This window comes from Mauremys reevesii, linkage group 2 (assembly GCF_016161935.1).
Source record: "Mauremys reevesii isolate NIE-2019 linkage group 2, ASM1616193v1, whole genome shotgun sequence".
NCBI classification, from domain to species: Eukaryota; Metazoa; Chordata; order Testudines; family Geoemydidae; genus Mauremys; species Mauremys reevesii.
In genome coordinates, this window is record NC_052624.1 from 86,431,750 (window position 1) to 86,456,828 (window position 25,079).

The window sequence follows — 25,079 nt, forward strand, 5'->3', positions numbered from 1 at the left end:
CCAAATTAGAAAAGATACAAGTTTCAAAAGGTATTTTTGCAGTCGTATGGTACAAAAGTGTTACAGTCGTATTTAAATAGCTGATCCCCTTTTTGCTTTGTGGGGAAGGATAGCTCAGTGGTTTGAACATGGGCCTGCTAAAGCCAGGGTTGTGAGTTCAATCCTTGAGGGGGCGATTTGGGGATTGGTCCTGCTTTGAGCAGGGGGTTGGACTAGATGATCTCCTGAGGTCCCTTCCAACCCTAATAATCTAAGATTCTATGCTTTATATTCTTTGTTAATAATGAAGTTTGAAATTAACATTTTTATATGACTACATACATGCAGCGCTATCCATACATGTGCAGAGATAGGAATGGAGCAAGTTACTCATTTGAATTCCAACACTACACTGGAAAAAGCTATAGCAATGGCTACCATATGCAGGAAATGCTGACATATGGCTAAACTATACTGAAAAATATAAATAACTTTTCTTAAGAAACAATACAAGGCAATTCATTAAGAAGTTTAGTACAAAATAATAAAGCATAGCAAAATTGACATTACCTCTTTCTGTTGTCGCTCCAGTTCTCTCATACGTATCTCTCTTGCTTCTGCTCGAGCAGCCCGTTTGGCTGCAAGCCTTGCTTCTGCCTATAAGTTAATTGAAAGTAATAAAAGTTAGGCAGCTTTTTAATCACTCGGCTTTGTAAAATGTGTTTGAATACCTGATACAATAGTTTCCCCACAAAAACAGATCCTGATTCTAATGAACAGCTTGTACACATTTGGAAAAAAAAAATCTATTTGACAGCAAGAAGCAGTTGTAAGGGCAAGAACAAAACCACAAAAAAGGAGTACATATCAGAATTTTTAAAGATACCACTGCCAGACAAGTTTCAGAGTAGCAGCCGGGTTACTCTGTATCTGCAAAAAGAATAGGAGTACTTGTGGCACCTTAAGGACTAACAAATTTATTTTAGCATGAGCTTTCGTGAGCTACAGCTCACTTCTTCGGATGCATAGAATGGAACACACAGACAGGTATACACATTACACAAACAGAGAAAATGAAAATAACAATAACAACAGGAAAAAATAATCAATTGAGATAAGAAGATATCATCAGGAGGAAAAAAAAAAAAACTTTTTGATGATATAATAGATGGCCATAGAGGTGTGTGGAGAACTTACTTAAGGAAGGAAGATTATTCAAGTGTAAATGGCCCAACCATTCCCAGTCTCTGTTTAGGCCAGAGTTAATTGTATCTAATTTGCATATTAATTCGAGTTCAGCAGTTTCTCTTTGGAGTCTGTTTTTGAAGTTTTTTTGTTGCAAAATTGCCAGACAAAAGAGTTAAAACTGAAAGCAAGTGTTGATAAAGGCCTAAGCCTACAAACACTAACCGATTTTAATTTAATACACATGAATAGTTCTAATGCCTTCAGTTAAGACTGTTGACATGCATAGTGTTAAGCACAACTGTGTTTGCAGAACCAGAGGCCCAAGTTAGCAATGTTTTGAGTTAAAACATAAGCAGTAACAAACACAATTTAAAGACCTTACAACAGATGCATGCCACAGGCCAAAGCACAGATCTCATTTGCAAGGATTTATAAAAACAAAGATTAATATTTAGGGGGAAATTACCAAAGTCAACTATTATTGAAAAATGTAAAATTCGTGGAGGAAAAGGCACAAGATGAGTGTCCCTGCTGGAGGCCTAAATTAAATCCCCATTTCCCCCCATTTTATTCCTTACCCTTATGGACAATACACTGTAGCATGATTCTAGATGAGTAATGGTGTCTTTTTCAGACATTTTATGCCACTTCTGATTTAACCAGAAGGGTCAATGAATGATGTATTGATCTTCAGGAAGCTAGAGGCTTAGGAGTAGAAATCAAGTTCAAATTTCTTACATTGTTGGATAGTAACATGAAAAAAATTCTTAATTTTTTTTTTTTAATAATTAAGCCACGTATTGTATGCCAGGTTTATCATCACTAGAAACCCCAGACATATCATTAATTGTTTAATGTACAGTTAATTACTTATTAGTAACTGAAAATAGGTAACTAATTGTATCAGACAACGAATGATATGGTTAGGATTTCTAATAATAAAAATTAAGTGTCTTCATATATCAAAATGTAGCATTTAACAAATAACTAACAATTTAAAGCTGAATAATAAAAGCTATCATTCATTCCATGAAGGGAATTAGGTAAATATATAAATTCATCTGTGGTTAACATTTTATTCCCACTCTAATTTTCCCCACCTCTCCCACACCATTTAACATTAAACTTACTCTTTAAAATTAAAAAACTCCAAAGTTTCCAAGGGATTTTATAGTATAACAGTTAGCTCTTTCCCCTACAAATGGCATAAAAATACCAGTAGTTACCATGAGGTAGTCACTATTTTGCTGACAAGACACCCTATTTGTAACAGTAATCAGATGCGGAACAATCTAATTTCACACTAATTTGTGTGGTTTTAACATTAATATGAGTTTTGCGTTCATTAAACATTTTGTCTTAAATGTCAAACCTTCAACTTCTTCTAAATGTAGGCAAGTGTAAAAACAAGATGTAAATTGTTATTGGATAAACCTTTACAGAGTCACAGCAAGCTTTATAATTATATATACTTTTAACTAAAGAGGTGATGTATACATGTTTTAATAAAGATTAAATGTGTAATTGACAATGTATCCAAGCTAAGGGCTCAAAATGTAACTTTTCAGAATGCCAAAGTGAGAAAAAATGGTGCACCTCTCTTTATGGGTAAGTTATAAACACCAGAAAAGTGATTTATAAAGGAAACACCAAGAGAGAACGTTGCTGAGTGCAGCTATATGATCTGAGCAGGACAGGGTTATTTTTGGGAAATGGAGTTTAGGTGACCTTTACTCCATGTGGGTTCAGATGTACAATGTGGTATACATGAAAGTATCCATCAACTTTCCCCTTGCCCTCAACTCCAAGCTTCCTTCTATATCTGAAACGGACATCTGCCAGAAATCAAGCAACAGTACTACCACCCAACACATCTCAAATCTTATGGACTATTATTGAATCAACTAGTCTAAAAGTTGTAGATACCAGGTATTCTATGTTCATGCAACTTATTCTCAGAGCCTCTTAATGCTGTAAATCCATGTGGCAAATTTAAAAAGATGGATTCTCCAAGATACTGTCTTCACCGGGAGAGAGCTGTAACTGTAGTTCTTCAAGATGACTGCCTATATGGAAATTCATTTTTAGAAGATACAGTTCCCTAGAGCACTAATTTATAAATTTTAGCTGATGAAATCACATGCGCAAACACCCTGATGTGACTTGCCAAAATCTGAAGATTGAAAAGGGGGCAAGGCCACAAACACCACTCAGTTCCTTCCATTAATTCAAGAATCGATATCAAGATTCTGAAGAAATGGAGAAGGTGGGTGAGTATGAATGATAATCTGAAGAATTATATTCACCTGAAGAATTATAGTTACAAGGGGAATAACTGTTCTTTCTTCTTAGTATGTTTACTTAAATCCGTTCAGACAAACTTCTGAAGAGACAGACTAACCCCTGGACCCACATGCCAGAAATTCTCAAGGAGACTTACAAATTGATAATACTTAAATAATTAAAGGGCTTTCTCTTCAATTCTAGAGTGTCGCCTGACATCCTCGGGATGTGAATTAGGTTTAGAGAAAAATATAATTGTATAGTCTGAGATGGAAGTTAGATCACTTTAATAAGGAGTTTAAGATGGGGACATAGGACCACTTTATCCTTATGAAACTGTGAAAGGCAACACTGTGGTGAGGGTAAGGGCCAGCCATCAAGGCTTGGATCTCACTAACCCTCCATGCAGATGTTACAGTTGGAAAGAACACCATTTTCACAGAGTGACAGTTCAAAGAAAAGTCAGACAGGAGTTCAAATGAAGGCTCCATAAGCCTCATTACTGCAAGGTCAAATCCCATGACAAAATTGGATGTGGCTCATGTGTCAGAGGAACTATATGAACAATGTCTTTCAGAAACTCTAGGATGAACAAAGATAAGTCCTATACTGGAGAAAGAAATACCAAGATAGCAGCCAGATGGAATGAGACAGCTCAAGGAAAGTTCAGACTGTTTAAGGGACAGCAAAGAGACCAAAACTGAACAGATAGAAGACTTCTCCTGGTTCCTTTTCAGGAAGATCAAATAGAGAATATCTTCGATTTCATCATGCAGATTTTCCTGGTGATGTTTCCTGCATCTAAGAGGGTTTTTAAGACATAAATACTCCACTTGTTAAACATTCACAGCCACTTTTATTGAGTGGGTAAGAGTTAAAGAGCTCGTTAGTACTAAACCCTCAAACCAGTATTAGTGAAATGGGTCTTCAGAACCAACTCTATCATAAAGAGTTTAAAGCAGACCTCCCAATCCTTTCAGGTTTTAGAAGTGAAGGCAAAATGAATAAACATTTGTCAGAATTATGATTTTAATTCAATCACTGAATATTGTCAGTGACCAACATGGTGATACCGCAAGGAAATCAAGTTTAAAAGCCTATACTCTTGAAGGCCTTGGTCATGTCACCACTAGAATCCACAAACTCAAAAGCCATTGTGAAAAAGAAAGCATGGAACAGCCTAATGGGGCTGACAGCAAGTGAAGGGATAAACACAACAAAGCGATTTTCACAATGGTTCAGGCAACAAAAAAGCAAGGATATTTTGTTCTGTAAAATATTTATTACAAAATGACTAAACACTAAAGCTGAGTGTATGCTCAATGGAGCTTTTACTTTTGTCTATTGGCTGCACCTTGTGATCCAAAATCTTAGAACTTATCTACATGAACATTTGGTTTATGGCAAGCCAGGATGTGAATCTACGCTGCACTAGCCTGCTGCAGACTAACTGTCCCTGCGGACCCTGCTAATGTGCATTAACAAATTGTTAATGCATACAGGCAGGGTTCACAGTGTCAGTCCACAGCAGGCTAGATTCACAACTCAGCTTACCGCAAACTCAAGATTTCATGTAGACATGGCGTAAGCTTTTATAAAAAAGTCTCTAGCCATTATGGTTATAAAACTGAAGTCTGCCTTGGTCTGCTATCAGCCTCAAAACAACAGCTCTAACTTAAGTATGAACTACCCCTATGTTAAGAGTGTGACCGTTCTGAAGCCAAATTTTAATGCCAGCATTGTTAACTATTTAAATTGCTGATAAAAGCCTGCAAGGAAGGACTGGAGCAATCCTATTATTAAGATCAGACCAATCTAATGTCTCATTTTATTGTGTCATAATGAAAAACAGTTTGAAAGAATACCAATCTCATCACTGTTTGTAGATGACTTTTAGCAGGTGGCAAATAAACTGAGATTAAAAGCAACGAAGACACAGTGGAGTCTTGTTCTAGCATAATATACATACATACAAAAAAACCAACATAAGCCAAAATGTTATGCAACACAGAAACAGAGAGTTTACTGTATAGAATGGTTTCCCAAATAAAACCAACGAAAGATTACTCTAGGGCAACTTCTTTTCAATGTCTAATTTCTCTGCACCAATTTTCTAAAAGTTGAAAATAAACACGTTTACTTTTGGTATACCAGTCAGGCTATCTGCAGCCACTTCAACAATTTTCTTAACATAAGGATTATTTTGTTCTGCATTTTTATTATTTGTCCCTTTAACTCATCAGTAAGGTAAGGATTTTGTCACCCTTATTTTTAGTAAAAGAAACGGACAGGTTGTGGGCAAACAAATAAATTCATGGACGCCCATGACCTGGGTTTTTACTAAAAATAAGGGGTGGGGGCTGACACCCAGGGGAGAAACTAAACAGCCCCTGAAGCAGAAAATGTTACAAAGGGTCTCTGAATGTCACAGAATCTGTGATCTCCGTGACAAAATCTTATCCTTACTTATCAGCATCAGGAAACCATTGAGGAAACTGGATGAATCGCAAATCATCCAAATAATTAGATTAATTAAGAAATTCTTATTCTTGCTTTAAAAGGTGATCCACAAACACGCTTTAATACCCTATAACCACATAGGCCCACACAAGATTATTGTGATCCAGAAACATTATTAAGAAAGACAGTTAAAGGATTAATGTTCTAACAAAGTAAGTCTGTGGTGCAGAAGGGTAAGCAAATATGTAAGGCTTTCTTTTTAACATCTGAAAGCTAATATGAGAAATCATCTGCAAAGGAAAATGGGTATATGTTCTTTTTTTAAAAGTATTTTTCATATCTTGTATTTGGCTATGTGACTGATATTTCTAAGAATACACATTCATCTGCATGGATCTAAGCAGAAAGAATTGGAATATCACATGAACTGGAAATGCTATGATTTTTCTAGTGGAATTGGAAATCAAAAAAGGGACATTGCCTACTGTAAATCACATCATCTTAAAAAGGTGTTAAAAGTACTGTAGTTCCAGGCATTTCACTTGCCTTTGAATCCCTCTGCCAATTTTGTGTTTTTACATGCAACAATTTCCTGTCTTTCTTATTTAAATGCTGCTATTACTGTGTGGAAAAAATAATATAAACAAAAGAAACTGACTATACACTGTGTGCTGTCACTTGAACACCGGGATAGCTGCCCATAATGCACCACTCCCAACACCGCTGCAAATGTGGCCACACTGCAGCGCTGGTAGCTGTCAGTGTGGCCACACTCCAGCGCTTTCCCTACACAGCTGTACGAAGACAGCTGTAACTCCCAGCACTGCACACCTGCAAGCGTAGCCAAACCCTAAGTCCCGTAATTCAGGGCTGGTAGATAGCTCCACAGTGCTTATTTGTATTCAAAGAAGTGCCGGGGCTCAGCCCCAACAAAAATTAAGCACGGGCTGGGCATCCAGAGGGCACCTTCACCCCCCTTCTGCACCCCTAACCATGCTCCTGCGCCTATGTGAGGAACTGACCTGGAGCCAAGCTGAGAGGTGCCAGGGCTTAGCGCTGGCAAAAATTAAGTACTGTAGCCCTGCAATAGTATTCCCCTTGCATGCTTCCACAGGAAGAACAGACTTCCTGTACCTTTCACTATTGGGACTATTTACAGCAGCAGTTCTCAACCTTTCCTGACTACTATACCCTTTCAGGAGTCTGATTTGTCTTGCATACCCCCAGGTTTCACTTCACTTAAAAACTACTTGCTTACAAAAATCAGACAAAAATACAAACTGTCACAGCACAGTATGACTAAAAAATGGCTTATGTTCTCATTTTTACCATATAATTAGAAAACAGATCAATTGGAATATAAATATTGTGCTTACATTTCAGTGTATAGTATATAGAGCAGTATAAACAAGTCATTGTCTGTATGAAATTTTATTTAGTAATGACTTCACTACTGCTTTTTATGTAGCCTATTGTAAAACTAGGCTAATATCTAGATGACTTGATGTACCCCCTGGAAGACCTGTATGTGCCCCCAGGGGTACATGTACCCCCTCATTGAGAATCACTGATTTAGAGTATGATCACCTTCAGTTGCCTCTTTATCAGCAATTCACACTGGATGATGTAAATAACTCTCTAGTCTGGGGGACTCTGATCAATTAAAAAAAACCCAAGCAGCTCACTAGAGGAACTAGTACTCATGGCATTTTTTCTTCCTCAACATCACTGGTAACGTATTGCACCACATGCAGCAAACAGCTTTATTGATGGAGACCTCAGTGAGGCATTAAATCAATGGAATATTGCAGACCACAGCAAGAAGTGTTCAGCAGGAAGCTCGGGCGGGGGGGAAAGAGGGGGTGGCAATACTTTGAAGGATAGAGCTAAAATTCAGAGGGATCCTCATAAATTGGAAAACTGGGCTATAGATAACAAAATGAAAATTCAACAAAGGAAAATGTAAGGTTCTATACTTAAGGAAGAAAAAACAAACGCACAAACACAGAATGGGGAAAAACTGGCTTGGCAGCATAACTGCTGAGAAGGATCTTGGAGCTGTGGTGGATCACAACCTCAACATGAGTCAGCAATGCAACACTGCTGCAAAAAAAGCAAATGCAATTTTAGGTTTCATTAACAGAGGCATAGCATGCAAGTCACAAGAGGTGATAGTACTGCTATATTTGGTGCTGATTAGGCTTCAGCTGGAGTACTGTTGTCCAATTTTGGTCACCAATGCATAGAAAGGATCTAGAGAAACTGAAAAGCATCCAGAGGCAAGTGACAAAGATGATCAAAGGGATGGAATGCAAGCCAACAAGCTCCCAGTGGCTGTGGCTTGCCATTCTCGGCCAATGGGAGCTGCAGGAAGCTGCATCTGTGGATGTGAACCTCAGCAAAATGTCTTGTGGCCCGCAATCAGATTACCCTCATGGGCAGCATGTGGCCCAAAAACCACAGGTTGCCCACCACTGGTTTAGACACAACAAATCCTGCATCTTGGCAAGGGGCTAAACTACATGTGGTACCTTGCAGTCCCTTCTAACCCTATAGTTCTATGATATTAGCTAAAGTGAATGTTAAATTTGCAGTAAATTTTCACCATATATAAAAAGGTTGTGTGTCCCATTATTTCACATATGGCCATGGCAATCTGTTTTTATCAATCATATTTATTATGGTTGTCCATAAATACGGCTTATCCACCATTTTCTTTTTGCATTTTCCTATTGTTTTCTTATTTTAAAAAATCCAAGAGATGTAATGTAGCACAGGTTGTGGAGCACTGATGTCATACATTTAGCTAAGGAGACAGGCAGCTGTGTTGTGCATTAGTTGCAGCTTCTTTAAGTTTCTTATATAGATCAAAGTAGAAAAAGTTGCAATAGTCCAGCCAACAGGGAATGAATTCTAATCACTGTGGCTGTTTTGATTTGGTCTCACAGGCATGTACTGAGCCTTCTTGTTTGCTGGAGGTAAAGAGAGGCCCCTCCAGTGACTGCTGCTTTCTCTATAGTCCTTAACAAGTCCAGCTTAACTCACATAAGACATTTGCTCTTGACTGAGGAGAGTGGTAGCGTTTTCCATCTCACTGAGGAACCTGCCTCCTCTTACCTCACCTTAGGGCTTTTCTGGGTTTCATTTTAAACCAGCTGCTCTTTATTCAGGCTCCAATCGGTGCGTCTTCAATGTATTATTGATAGTGCAGCCCATACCATCGTATTATTCCCTTAAGGGTTGTACATAGATGCTAAAGCAGGGGTCGGCAACCTTTCAGCAGTGGTGTGCCGAGTCTTCATTTATTCACTCTAATTTAAGGTTTTGCATGCCAGCAATACATTTTAATGTTTTTAGAAGGTCTCTTTCTATAAGTCTATAATGTATAACTAAACTATTGTTGTATGTAAAGTAAATAAGGCTTTTAAAATGTTTAAGAAGCTTCATTTAAAATTAAATTAAAATGCAGAGCCCCCAGACTGGTGGCCAGGATCTGGGCAGTATGAGTGCCACTGAAAATCAGCTTGCGTGCTGACTTTGGTACCCATGCCATAGGTTGCCTACCCCTGTGTTAAAGGATTGAACCCTGGCTGAAAGGCTGTCACAAATTTATTCAGTGTTCTCAAGTTAGGATGAAAATTCCTCACAACAGGAAGTCACAGGGTTAGAGGGTGAAAGGAGACAAGGTGTGTCCAAAAACGGAGTACTCAGTCTACTAGTTAAAGTTGAAAGAATTTCTTTTCAAAATCTGGTAAGTGCTATAGTTGTGAAGGAATATCTACTGGCTTTGGTCATTACAACACCCTCATTTTATAAAAATTCCTTATGCTGTAATCTGTGAGATTTACATGACAACTGCAGATGAGTCACTATTTCCAGATTAGTTTATCAAAACCAAAGAAAAGAATAGGTGCATAATTATGTTTTAGGCTTTGGCTACACTTACACTTCAAAGCGCTGCCGCAGCAGCGCTTTGAAGCGCTAAGTGTAGTCAAAGCGCCAGCGCTGGGAGAGAGCTCTCCCAGCGCTGTCTGTACTCCACCTCCCTGTGGGGAATAACGGACAGCGCTGGGAGCCGCGCTCCCAGCGCTGGGGCTCTGACCACACTGGCGCTTTGCAGCGCCGCAATTTACAGCGCTGGAGAGGGTGTGTTTTCACACCCTGCTGCAGCGCTGCAAATTTGTAAGTGTAGCCAAGCCCCCAGAGTGTGATTATACTACAGCTAAAGACAAAAATAGTAATCAAATGGTGAAGGAATAGGAGGCAAATTAATTGTAACTAATTTATACTGCCTGCCATATAAAAATGCCATGCCCTAATTTTAATTAACTCTCACCAAGACTACATTTCACATGTTTTACATACTCAGTTGAAATGGTTTCATATCAGTGCCAGCTCTGCCTAACAAGACACTTTTCAAAGCAGGAAAAAAAGGTACAGGAAATCTTATAATCCAGCCAGTTACTTTTTGACTTAAAGCCCTACTGTGTAAATTATCTGTAAACACACACAGATTTGCACACATTAGAGAAATCAAATGGATTCAAACAATTACCGGTAATCAGTCTATCAATAGATCTAAAGGGGGCCTGTGCATATTTAAATAAGTCTGGCAAGAGACTGTACTATTAAAGATAGAAAATTAGGAAATGTACTCTCTCATATCCAGAATTCCCAGGTTTCCTTAAAAAAAAAAAAAGTCAAAATCTGACCAAAAAGTGATTTTTCCACAAAAATTATATCCAAAATTCAAGAGAAGTAAAAACACAAAGTTCTAATTTTCAGTAAGATTTTAAGCATCCTAAGTAATTTGATGTTACCTGGACATTTAATCTGTGCAACTAACTTTCCCTACAAAACTGAAGACGGACAAGTTGATTACTTGGCTCAAACAATCAGCATTGTAGTCTTGGTTCATTGTGTAACCTTGCACAAGTTAATCTTGTTGTACCAGTTTTACCTTCTGCAAAATGGGGATAGCATTATCCACTTTTGTAACAAACTCTGAAATCACATTAAAGTTCTTATAGTGCCAAATATCATGGGAGATATATTTTAATACATTTCTCACAAAACCTAATAACTTCAATATTTTTAAAAGTTATTTCAATTAAAACAACTGGTTTGACTGTAAACATTACACTGCATCTGCAGACACTGTAGCACTATTCTAATATATGAGTAGCAGAATGTAAAGTTGACTATAAACTAACAAATGAAAGTGACTAGTCTATCAATGACCCAAGATTAGCAAGTAACTAACTTTGACCTTTGGGGTACATATACATCAAGTTTTGTACTCTGTATTTAAGCACTGTGACCTTCACTGCCACCATTAAACTATGCTGGCCATTGCACAAATCAACTTTTAACCCACATATTAGCGAAGCTCTACTTGAGGGGAGGCGAGGAGGGGTCATCTCTACTCTTAGCAACCTAGAAAGACAGAAAAAAAATTTACGTAGTCCTGCTTATCAGGTAGCAAAAAACAATGAGAAGGGAAGATGTCCTCTAGATAGATAAAAGCTGATCACTCCAATGATTTATAATTTCATCTTCTCATCACCAAATGTCTGTTTGTTGGGCCTTCTCAGAATGTAAGCTGCTCCTTGTGCTGAAGAGGACACCTCCACATCCTATCTGGTGCCAAGCACAGTGTAGATGCACATTGCGGAAAAATCTGTAGATCGAAGTTTTTTATTTAACAGATGGATTGCACAGAAATTAGGGAAGAGTCATTCTAATAATGTCAATACAAAGTATAGGATAAGATGAGCTAAAAGGAAGATGTACTTTAAGTATAAATAGAAAGACTCACCAGAAACAAGTAAGTACTTAGACAATTCTATGGGTTCCCCTTTGGCAGTTGAGTCACCTTTTGAAAACTGTGTAGTGGGCCCATATCCAAATAGTCCTAGACAATGGTCAGGGACAGTATCAAAACTACCATGCTGTGGTTAGTGAGACAGTTTGACTCTTAAAGCACCAAGAGAGAACATGCAGAGATTCCAGAAATAAGTACATGGTTACTTTTAAAGAAGTTTTCAATCCATTTAAATAACCTAATTTTATTGAAGCTGAATTGGTTCTATTATACTGTAGGGAAATACTTTAGCCCTTTCAAGGAGAACATTAACTCAGTCCTCTTGCATTCAATTAAGTTGGCTAATAGATGGACTATGACAGCCTGTATACTGGGCATGAAGATGGCTATGGTATTTTCTCTGAAGCAGTATATAAGAGCCTGATAGTTTTGCATGAACAAAGGGGCTAAACCACCTGACAGCATAAGGCACTATCATACAAGGTTTTAATAATACAAAATTACTTTTACACCATTTTTAATAAGTTAGTTTCACTATTCTCTGTGCAGAAGTCAGTTTCCCATGTTTGTGCAGATCTTTCATCCAGCAAAATAGAACAAAGGTGTTTTTACAGAACATGAAAATGACTGAAAAACCACAATTATCAGCAAAGTCAGTGGCAGCTATAGCTAAAACTATTTTATTTTTTTTTATTTTTTTTTAAGGCTGACTAGGTTTTAAGTTGACAATCTCTAACTTAATACTAAAATGTGTTCTAAAATTAAGTTTCACCAATTTTGGAAAAAATTCTGAAAATGGTAGTTACATATTAATTCTAGTACTTCCTGTTCACATCCACTAATATGATCTAGTTACATAAAAAGTCACGGTAAGAAAGCATTTCGGTGGCAAAGTCAAGCACTCAAAAGTTAAGATATCCCAGAATTTAGGTTGCCCATGCAACCTCAATCCTTCCCCCTTGTATGTACACAATAGGATAGCCTTTAACTGCATCATTATTTTTCCCACCAGACCTCTCACCCCTTCAGCACACAGGATAGAGGTTGGTTTGGAAAATGAAGCAGCTGTTCAATATTTTTATCCTCACTTTCAGTTGGTGTCCAGTCTTATTTACAGCACACCATCCAAAACCTACAGTAAACACAGGATTTTTCATTTCCTCATGTTCACCATAGTATCTGAGCATCTCTCACACACAATTTCCACATCTTTACAGTGATGTAAGAGCATTATTTTTCCCATTTACAGATGGGAAAAGGACAAACTTGTCTGAGACCGTACAGTCGACCAGTGGCAGAGCCAGGATTAGAATTTCCCCAGCCCTGGTGATCATTAAACTTGATTTTGCTGCCTTACTGGTAGAGGTGCTGAACGTCCAGAATCTCAGACTTCAGCTGCAGTTGAATGCTCAATATTTCTCCATGTTAGGCTGCATCTCAAATTGTGTACCCAGGAAATGAGGTACACACAACTAGGACACCTATCAACATTTTGGTTAATGTCACTTGCTCAGCCCCGCAGAAGAAGATGGCAGAGATGGGGATAGAGCTGAGTTCTCTATGGCATCCGAATCCACGAGCAAGTGTCCTGGACAACTGCTTTGGAGGACAGGGTCATAATTCAAAATGATCTGGACAAATTGGAGGAATGGTCTGAGGTAAACAGGATGAAGTTTAACAACAACAAATGCAGAGTGCTCCACTTAGGAAGGAAAAATCAATTTCACACATACAAAATAGGAAGAGACTGTCTAGGAAGGAGTACGGCAGAAAGGGATCTAGGGGTTATAGTGGACCACAAGCTAAATATGAGTCAGCAGTGTGATGCTGTTGCAAAAAAAGCAAACGTGATTCTGGGATGCATTAACAGGTGTGCAGTGAGCAAGACACGAGAAGTCATTCTTCCGCTCTACTCTGCGCTGGTTAGGCCTCAACTGGAGTATTGTGTCCAGTTCTAGGCACCACATTTCAAGAAAGATGTGGAGAAATTGGAAAAGATCCAGAGAAGAGCTACAAGAATGATTAAAGGTCTCGAGAACATGACCTATGAAGGAAGGCTGAAAGAATTGGGTTTGTTTAGTTTGGAAAAGAGAAGACTGAGAGGGGACATGATAGCAGTTTTCAGGTATCTAAAAGGGTGTCATAAGGAGGAGGGAGAAAACTTGTTCACTTTAGCCCCTAAGGATAGAACAAGAAGCAATGGGCTTAAACTGCAGCAAGGGAGGTTTGGGTTGGACATTAGGAAAAAGTTCCTAACTGTCAGGGTGGTTAAACACTAGAATAAATTGCTTAGGGAGGTTGTGGAATCTCCATCTCTGGAGATATTTAAGAGTAGGTTAGATAAATGTCTATCAGGGATGGTCTAGACAGTATTTGGGACCTGCCATGAAGGCAGGGGACTGGACTCAATGACCTCTCGAGATCCCTTCCAGTCCTAGAATCTCTGAATCTGTTTTAGAGCTCATAGACTCATAGACTTTAACGTCAGAAGGGACCATTATGATCATCTAGTCTGACCTCCTGCACAATGCAGGCCACAGAATCTCACCCACCCACTCCTGTAACAAACCCCTAACCAATGTCTGAGTTATTGAAGTCCTAGAGCTGAGTAACTCCAAACCCTCAAAAGGCTTACACTGTAGATTGTACCTCATGAGGAAAGCCCAATGATCCTTGCAGCCATAAGGCCCATTATATAACTACTGATGTAGTTACTGAATGAGATATAGCAACAGTTACTCCAGTGAGGCCAGGAAGCTGATTTCAGTGACTAGTTAACCCTTGTTATCCAGAGTGGCATACTCCTCCTTTGTATGAGGCAGCCCTTGTCGGCAAAGATGTGAACTTTTCATAATTAAGGAAGTCATACCTAGCCATCATGACCTTGTAATTAACAACACAGAACTGCAAGCTAGCAGAGGAGTACGACTTACGGTCAATAAATCAAGTCTGGCAGGTTCACTGTGTTTTGGAGTGGTTTTGTCCTGACAACTTTTGACTAGCAACTGCCACTGTTGATGATGATATTGGCTGCATATAAGAGAACTCAGCCCCGTAAGACAGAACTTGATACTTTTCATCCACTTTGCTGGATGTGGGACGCACTATAGGCAAGATCACTCGTGTAAGGTCCATAATGGCCTCGTTCATGAGAAGGGCCATCTTCCCTGAAGAAGAAGACTGTAGGCTATTGATCAGTTTATGGATAGATTCCTGACCTCCTCCATTAGGATTTGTAAGGAGTTAGAGACTGTCTTCTGGCGGTCCTGAAATCACCTAAAATTGTTTAAGGCGTACTTAGGGGAACCACAGCATCACTTGGGCATGAGGAAATCATAATGGGCCCAAACAGATTAACCAGAAGAACTGTGACATCACCTAAATGTGAGGACATGCCAGAGGAAGTCTGAGCAGGTGGATGCAACCTGACATCGCCATGGCTGTAGAAGGAGAAGCCTTAGAGTAACAAGGCCTGTCTGGGTAGTTCTATCTTCCCTGAGCAGACCAAGGTACCTAGTATGGGCAATGGGCATTAACGGATCAGAGCCTAGTGGCCATGGTGTCAGGAACCATGGCCCATGTCCTGTTTGGTGAGCTGAGCAAGGTGGAGATGACCTTCTGTGAGAGTACATATGGGAATGTTCCATTCCCTAGCCATCATGTGAAGCCACCCAAGAGGACAATGAAAAAGGAACATGCCAACTCCATAGGTGGTGCTATACATGTGGGCATTGCTGGTAACACCAAAGAGGTACTTTTCACTATAGACAGAGTGTGTCCTGGTGCCACCAGCAATACAGATGTGGACAGAAAGGGAGATTTCGGTTTGTGCAGCACTAGGACAACTGTCAATGCAGTATGGCACCAAGGGATCAACAACAGAGACTGTGCCATGACATCATGGTGAATATCTAGAGATTACTACTGTTGTCTGTGGTGCTGAAAAAGCCTTTGTTGGTGCCAATGTTAAAGAGCTGGAGGTTAACAGAGTTAAGTTCTTCAGTTAAAGTTTTCTGCAGAGCCACTTTGGATAACTCATTTAGATTCAGCATTGGCAGGAACCACATGGGACTGCAAAGTCTTGAAAGTAGAGCCGTACAGGGAAGAACTCCTCGTGGCCTCTACCTTCTCTGATGAGGTTTTATTATGTTTGGCCACTCTAGAAGCCCCATGAGTCCACGAGCCAGCACTTGATCACTTCAATACTGGGAAGTCATGTACAGTGGTGTCCTGAGATCTAGGAGCTGATGCCAGCTTCATGGACTTGCCTGTCAGATATACCTGTAGTCAAGCCTACAGGATTTACAACTCCCATAAGCAGGCTAGGCATTTAGTTGCCCATCATTTTAAAAGCATGGCACCCTCAAACAAGAGACAGTTTTTGAATCTGGGAGATCTGGAAGAATTAGGAGATAGTGAAAGGAACTGAATGGTGGTTGGTGCACTTTGCCCTTTCATGCCCTTGACATGAAGCAGGAAGGGCCACATGCATCCTGGAGATGGTGTGAAAGCAGGGCTTCTGCTTCCTCAACTATGGGCCACTGTTCCGGGAAGAAGAGGTTTGCTGAAAACAGATGAGGTCCACGTGACCAAGACGGGGAAGAGCATCTTCGCACACTGACTTGCCAACTTAGCAGCAGGGCTTTAAACTAGGTTCAAAGTGGGCAGGTGACAAAAGTCCACAGGTAAGCATAAAAAAAGTGGTCTTAAGAGAGGGATAGTTGTTTGGGGTGACATTGAAAATTACAATACAGTCACAGGAGCAATAAAAAGGAAATCAGTGGGGGAAACTGCTTAACATCTTAGATGTCTATACATGAATGCAAGGAGTATGGGTAATAAACAAGAACTGGAGCATTAGTCTGTAAAATAAAGTATAATTTAATTGGCATCACAGAAACTTGGTGGGATAAGTTCTGTGACTTGAATATTGGCATAGAGGGTTATGGGTTGATCAGGAAGGACAGACAGGATAAAAAGGAAGGAGGTGTTGCATTTTACATCAAGAATACATACACCTGTTCGGAGGTCCAGAAGGAAGTGAGAGGCAGACCAGTTGAAAGTCTCTGGGTAAAAATAAAAGGGGTAAAATATATATCATGGTTGGGATCTACTCCAGAGCACCAAACAAGGAAGGAGGCAGCGGTGGTGGCATTTCTAGGACAAACAGAAATATCCAAAACACAACACCTGGTAACAACAACAAAACATAAAATTTCCAAAAAAAGTTCTTGGACTGTATTGGGAACAACTTTTTGTTTCAGCAAATAGAGGAAGAAATCAAAGGGACTGCCATTTCAGCCTTGATTGTGACTAACAAGGAGGAACTGGTAACAAATCTGAAGGTGGAAGGCAATTTGGGTGAAAGTGACCATGAAATGATAGATTTCCACGATGCTAAGAAAAGGAAGTAGTAAGAGCAGCAGAATAAGGATAGAAGCAGCAAAGAATCCTGTGGCACCTTATAGACTAACAGATGTTTTGTAGCATGAGCTTTCGTGGGTGAATAAGGATAAAGGATAATAAGGATAATGGACTTCAAACAGGCAGACTGACAGACACAGAGAACTGGTAGGTAGGGTCCCAGGGAAGAAAAATCTAAGGGAAAAAGGAGTTCAGGTGAGCTGGCAGTTTCTCATGGCAAGAATATTAAAGGCACAACTGCAAACTATTCCAATGCAAAGGAAAGACAGGAAGAACAGGAAGAGGTCAACGTTGCTCCAACAGGAGCTCTTAATGATCTAAAAATCAAAAAGGAATTCTAAAATAGTATAAACATGAACAAAAGCTAATGAGTATAAAAGAATAGCACAAGAATGTAGGGACAAAATCTGAAAAGATAAGGAACAAAATGTGTTACCTTAGCAAGAGAAAAAAGGCAATAAGAAGAGGTTTTTTAAATACATTAGGAACAAGAAAAGGCAAAGGAAAGTATAGGCCCTCTACTTAGCAGGGAAAAGAGTTAATAACTAGGGCTGTTAAGTGATTAAAAGAATTAATCGTGATTAAAGTTTTAATCACAGTGTTAAACAATAATAAAATACCATTTATTTAAATATTTAGAATGTTTTCTATATTTTAAAACATATGCTGGGGCTTCTCCCTGGCCAAGCTGAGGCTTTGTGTGCCCCCACTCCCTCAATGAAGCTACAGGCTGGGGCTTCAGTCTCCCCACTGCTGATGCCTCCCTCTCTACAGGCATTAACTGTGATTAATTGACAGACCTACTTATAACTGATGACTAAGGCTACGATTTTGTCATGGAGACTGCCAAAGTAATGGAATCCACCAGGGTCCCTCCCCAAAGCTCCCAGATGCTGCGAGCAGCAGGGACCCCACAGCTCTGAGCTGCTGGTGGCATGGGACCCTGGAGCTCTGAGCCTCCAGGAGGTTCCCACAGCTGGTCCCCGCAGGGTACCCGCAGCTGCCAGGGGCTGTGTGGGGACCCCACAGCTCTCCATTTTGTCATGGATATTTTTAGTAAAAGTCAGGGACAGGTCATGGGCTTCCCTGAATTTTCTTTATTGCCCATGACCTATCTGTGACTTTTACTAAAATAAATAAATAAATAAATCCATGACAAAATCTTAGCCTCACTGATGACATCAAGAAGGCTGAGGTGTTTAATGCCTGTTTTGCTTCAGTTTTCAATTAAAAGCTTAATAGTGACCAGATACTCAACAGAATTAATATTAACAAGGGGGACGGAACACAGGCCAGAAGAGGAAAAATGTTAAAGAATATTTAGATTTTGACATATTCAAGACAGCAGGGTTTTATGAAATGAATGCTAGGACACTTAAGGAATTAGCTGAAGCAATCTCACAACCGTTAGCAATTATTTTTGAGCACTCATGGAGGACAGCTGAGATCCCAACTTCAATACTTGGAAAGATATTGGAATAAATTATTAAACAGCTTGCAAACACCTTAGCAAATACGGGGTTATAAGGAACAGTCACCATGGATTTGTCAAAAACAAATCATTCCAAATCAACCTCATTTCCTTCTTTGACAGGGTTACTGGCCTAGTGAATAGGGGAAGCAGTAGACTTATATCCCTGCAAGCTCAACTGAATTAAAAATGTGCGCACTTAGTCTTCTTTCTAAATGCCCCTGCTTATAGACTGTGATATTGGCAGGTACATGTAAGCTATTTTCATGACCACACGCTATAATGTCACAAAAACAGAACGATGTGATCTTCACTACAGAATCCATAAGACGGAAATTGGAAGCTCCAGTGCAATCCACAATATCTGAATTAATATTCTATCAAATTCAGGGGCCCATAGAACTTGGCAGTTAATTTGCCATAGACCAACCGTGCTCACAACTTCAAGCTGACAGTGGGGAAAGAGTGCAGAACCTCACCTCCAAAACCACAGGACAACTTAAGAGAATGGAAGATCTTCTCTAGCTGTTTGCAAAGTGGGACCAGTTTTTCCACATATGGGGCCAGATCTCTAAAAGAAGTCAGCTCTTATATAAATAAGCATCTAAATAAGATTAAGTATATCTTGATTTTAGTGCAGTTCCACATGACATTCTCATAAGCAAACTAGGGAAATGCAATCTAGATAAAATTAATAAGGTGAGTGCTTAGCCGGTTGAAAGACCATACTCAAAACAGTAATTATCAATTATTTGCTGGGAAGATGTAAGCAATGGGGTCTCACAAGGGTTAGTTTTGGGTCTGGTACTATTCAACATTTTCATTAACGACTTGGACAATGCGGTGGAGTGTGTGCTTATAATATTTGCAGATGACCCCAAGCTGGGAGGGTTTGCAAAAAAAAAATACCCAACAACAAAAACCTGGGAATGCTTAGTCTTGAGAAAAGATGACTGAGGGGGGACCCAACAACAGTCTTTAAACATGTTAAGAGCTGTTATAAAGAGGATGGGGATCACTTGTTCTCCATATCCACTGAAGGCAGAACAAGAAGTAATGATCTTAATCTGCCGCATGGGATATTTAGGTTAGATATTAGGGTAGTTAAGATCTGGAACAGGCTTCCACGGGAGGTGGGTAGAGTGCCTATCATTGGAGGTTTTTAAAACAGGTTGGACAAACACCTGTCAACCATGGTCTAGGTTTACCTGGTCCTGCTTCAGCAAAGGGAATTGGACTTAATCCTTTCAACTCCTACATTTCTATGACTATATGAATCTCAGGTGGCACATGCACCACATGGAAACTGTTGGCCAAACTCAAGCACTTGGCGGGGGGGGGGGGGGGGAAGGGGAAGAGTGTAGAATCCTTCCCCCACATGATGCCCCCAGAGAAGGGGTAATGGGTAGCCAGGGCCCTGTGCTAAGTCCAAGGAGCCTGGCTGGCTTCGCTCTTTTTACCCCTCCTCCCAGAAAAGTTGCCTTCTGCTGGTATTCCTAGTCGGTTTCTTGCTGCTGCTTTGATGGTAGCACAACCTTTTAGAATGCTCATGTTCAGTTATTTTAACATGCTGACAACAAGGGACAAAGAGGAAACAGCAATTTTAAAAAGTCTCTCTCAAACCTGAATTGAATTTCATGAGGCCAAGAAAAGCTATTTTTCTGATCCCAAAACTTTCTCTCTGACAAATTTCAAAGGCCTGCTGTGAACAATGAAGGCATCAGAACTTTTCTTAACAAGGTTCCCAGAAACTTTTGTAGTGGAAAGTGTTGGACAACCTAAATATAGGGATCACTGTGAGCTTTCCTATTATGCTCATTCACTACCCTACAAGTTTAGGAGCATTATTTTACTTCAGCTCTTTCATGGCTCAATATTTGATAGTGAGAAACTGCTACTATATTGCCAAAAACTGTGATTATGTAACTATTTTATCTTATGAAATGTGATTAAATGGAGATGTTCTCTGTTTACTATGGTTTCACAGTATAAAGATGACCAAATTCTGCCCTCAGATTACCATTGCAAACCCACTTAAGTCAACAGGATTGCATGGGTATAGCTAAGCGGAAAATTTGGCTCAATCTTTCTCTATTCCCTTCTGCACTATGAGCACTAGGGTCCTTTCCTTCCAGTAAATCCCAGTTCCTTTCATACTAGATCCAATCCCAGTCAGTAAATCCTAGTCTCCTATTTATATACCTCCAATACCTGATGCTTAGTAGGACCAAATTCCTCCCTGCATCAATTTCTTCTTAAGACTCTTACCAACTTCCAGTTGCTTGCCTCTTGCAAATATGCACCTCCCAATCATCCACAAATGAAGGTATTTTCAGCTAACAACTGTGGTCCAGAAAATTTTAAACCCAATTTATATTCCTGAATAATTTTGAAAATTATGAACTTCCCCTGAAAGTTATAACACAGAATTTCATGTGCAATATCCACTAGAATTCAACATAAACAACCCAAAGCATGGTATAAATCACCGGAGAGATGAATATAGATTTTCAAAACATTTTTGGATTAACAGCCATTTCTCTGGAAAACACGTAACCAATTACTTTACAATAAATGAGTAAGATCTACAATACACTTTTAAACTAAGCTAAAATATATTACTGTAACATTTTATTTAAGGTACTATGTATTTAAATACTTCCATTTTTATAACAACAATTGTCAAATACCTGCAACTATTTATTCTTACCACTAAGAACTATGCATTAAACAGCTTTAATTTTTATGGCTGCATTCTGAGTTAAACAATTTTCATTTGTACTTTATATGTTAGATAATTTAATATTTACAGACCTCTCTGGCAATGTGACTCAAGGCTTCATCTTCTGCAGAGAATCTGTCTTTTACTGGAGTTCTTTTCCTCCCCGATCCAGGAGTCCCCATTTTTATTCTCTAGTTTCTAGATTTCTTTTGCAAGAATGAACTGGTAAAAACTCAACTTTCAGATCTGAAATAAAAAGCATAAATATTATCAGGTTTGTTGATTCTTTATATGTAACACACACAGCACTTAAGAAGTCTACCTGCCATGGTAAGATTTCTCTGGCATTTTTTTTCCCCAAGGAAGAACAACAGGGGAATTTCACCAGAAAGTCACCACAGGTCTTGCAGAATCTCAGCTTTCATTTTAGAAAAATATCTTGCCCTTATGGTCATAGAGACTACATTCTATTTGCATTCAACAGAATTCTTAAGTCTGCAGGAAGCTCCAATACCTTTGCTGATGCACATAGTTTTGCCAAGCAGCAACTTGCCATTGTCAGTATCTTGTCACTTTTCACTACTACTATTCAGAGTCCCATAGGCAGTATTTAAGCTCTCACAAACATTAATTTCATTCTACTGCTGCTAGGAAGAGTCATAAGCAACAGTAGATACAAATATTGAAGCTATTCGCTGAGGTGGGGAAGGTGAAAAAGGGTTAGGGACTAAAGTAGAAAAAAGTGCCCCCTTCACAACAGGCTAGAAGTAGGCTAGTAGACATACACACACCCTTCATTGCAGCCAGAAGGCCGGATGAGAAGAGAGACATCATGGCTGCTCTGATGATGTAAGAGAAAGAGAACACAATTTTGTTTCAAGCAGACAGAGGGGCGGGGTTTGGGGAGGGCATTAAAGGGAAGAAAGCTCAGACACCCATTATATATTTAAAGTTTAAGATTTTTTTGGTCAAAAAGTTTGCTCTGGAGCAGGAGAAATTTAATATGCGAAGTAATGGCTCACAAAATATTTAACTGTAAGTTCTCTTTAGTAAATATTTTTTATTGAAACTGCTGAGACGACCTTAAGTTAAATGTTAAAGCTATCATAAAATCATTGTAATAGGGAAATATAAAATAACATGAACTTTGTTCAAGAGGGTGGAGCATTACAATTCTTAGCTGCTTTTCTTCTATGAGTTGCAGGATTAGAGAAGGAACTTTAAACTTACTTTTTATTGTATGGTACCGTATACAGAATAAATAGTATCCTATAGTATACACCATGACTATAGAACTTGCACAGATTAATCTTGTTTTAAAAATTCCTGTTATTCAGATTTACTGAAATTATATGAAAGATGTAATGAAATTTCCCTTTAATGCTCTGATGCATTTAGAATTCAGAACACCTGAATGACTATTTTATATACACAGCATTTATTATAGGCATTATTAGGCTGACTGGCAAAGCTGCATTCCACTTTCAAACCTATATTCAGGTTTTAAATAGGGTGACCTGGGAGGAATCAATCTGTCAAAATAAAGATTGCAAGTGCCAGGAAAGCAAATACAGCAAGCTGCTCCTCTCAACCAACAGAAGAACCCTTATCTGTAATGGCAACATGCTTAACTTTTCTGCTCCATTTATTCCGTGCCCTGAAATGCTTCTGCCATTTTAACAAAAACAGAAAGAAAAATCTCTATTAAATGTTAATACTCTCCCATACAGACCTTTTACTTCCACAATGCTTTCACAAACCTTGCGGGGAGGGGGGGCAGAAGGGGGATAAACTACGTAGCACAACAACAACAGAACTTTTGGTGCTACAACAACATTCACACTTAAGGTTTCTCAAAACAGCTGTACAAAATAGATACTAGTAGCACTGTAATTATATAGATAGAAGTGGTAGCACCATTCAATAGCTAACACACAAAGCCTTTAACATTAGAATGTACACCTCTACCCCGATAGAACGCTGTCCTCGGGAGCCAAAAAATCTTATCGTGTTATAGGTGAAACCGCGTTATATCGAATTTGCTTTGATCCTCCGGAGCGAGCAGCCCCACCTCTCTGGAGCACTGCTTTACCGCTTTATATCCGAATTTGTGTTATATCGGGGTAGAGGTGTAATTTACTGAGAAGAGAGTTTGACAAGACACCATTTTTCTATTCCAGTAACAGAAAAAGTCTATCATCAAATGCCCCCTCAAAGATAACTAGCTTGGCATATAAGAGGGTAACACAAATATCAGCTTTTCCCTACAACTATTTCATGTTATCACTTTGTTCATTTCTTTTTCTATTCCTTTACATTCTCTCCTGTTATATCTACATGTATACACTTAACCTAAAAACGCCTTCCACCCCACTTCCCTGGGAAAGAACCCTACTCTCAGTCCCAAATACTATGATCTTCTGATTCCAGACTATACTGCAAAAGCTCTCTTCATGATGTTCCCTCAGGATACAAACATATTTTAGGCCACACCACTAATCACCTCCAATGGTGCCACCTGTTCTGATGCCTGGATCTATGCCTAGAGAGTTGGTACCACATACACGCAAGGCATTTAGATGAGAGAATTCTATAAACAGACAAACCATCACTTGCCTTAACTGTTTTCAAAGAATGCCACAGGGTCTTTAAATGCCATCTGAACAGAGTGATTTTTGTTTAATGTCTCATCCAAATGTGAGTGCTAAAAGATCAACAGAAACCCCACTATATAGCACTGGATTGTCAGGATACCATACGAGTACAGTTCTTGCTTTGGGATAACAACCACCAGCAACAATATGGATCTCAAGTACCAAGCAGAAGACACAAAAAAGTAATTTGTATCTTGAAGAGGTCGAACCATTCATTCTTGGAGAGCAGAGCTGTGCTATTTACACGGTATGAAGCTTCCAGTGCAAGCCTAGCAGTTGAAGTGTCTTCCTGACACAGAATCTTGTTATGACTTTGTCTACTAAAATGAAGATCCTATATCATCAGAAATCTTCTCTCCCTGTACTCAGACTGTGATCAAGTCTCCTTTCTCTGGTTCAACTAAACAGACTGACCTTCTTTAGTCTATTACTGCAATGCAGGTTTTCCAGACTTCAAATGTTCTTGGAGGTCTTTTCTGAACTTTTTCCAACTGTCAACATCATTTTTAAAGTGTCAACACCAGAAATGGGCACAGTATTGCAGCCGTGATCTCACCAATGCCATATTTGTGGTAAGAGCATCTCCCTACTTCAGTGATATTCCCCTCACTTATAAATCCAAGGATCACATTTGCTCTCTTAGCCACCCCACCACACAGGAAACACATGTTCAGTTGATTATCCACCATGACCCATAAAGTTTCTTTTGGAGTCACTACTTTCAAAAATATAGTCCCCTGATCCTGTGTGACCTACATTCTTTGCTCCTAGGGGTATGACCTCACATTTAGCTGTATGACACATAAAAGTAAAAGAACATTACTTCATAAGAAGATGCCTAAACTATGATGGGAAGAAGGTGAGTAACACTCCGGTGATAGCTTTAAAGAAGCAGAATTACAAGGCAAGTATTTTTTCTCTCTCTGCAGATACCATATGCACCAGCTTTCCACTCTTGCAGAATAACTAGTGTGTGGGATGTTCCAAACTAGTGTGACAACAAACAAAGCAACAAGTAAACTAAGCAAGAAAGAGTGGATTGATTTAAATCAAGCAATTTAAATCACCAAGTGG

At 39.2% G+C, this 25,079-nt stretch overlaps 1 protein-coding gene across 11 annotated transcripts in view; it reads right to left on the minus strand.

Moving 5' to 3' along the window:
* LRRFIP2 (LRR binding FLII interacting protein 2) overlaps positions 1 to 25,079 on the minus strand; it is a 105,184-nt gene that overhangs the window by 72,897 nt on the left and 7,208 nt on the right. For all 11 annotated transcript variants that reach the window (XM_039522777.1, XM_039522780.1, XM_039522776.1 and 8 more), the window contains exons 2-3: positions 21,444 to 21,597; positions 550 to 636 (exon numbers count right to left, since the gene is read on the minus strand). In XM_039522777.1, the coding sequence (XP_039378711.1) occupies positions 550 to 636; positions 21,444 to 21,533 (177 nt within the window). In that variant the 5' untranslated portion in view covers positions 21,534 to 21,597. The remainder of the gene's footprint in view (positions 1 to 549; positions 637 to 21,443; positions 21,598 to 25,079) is intronic.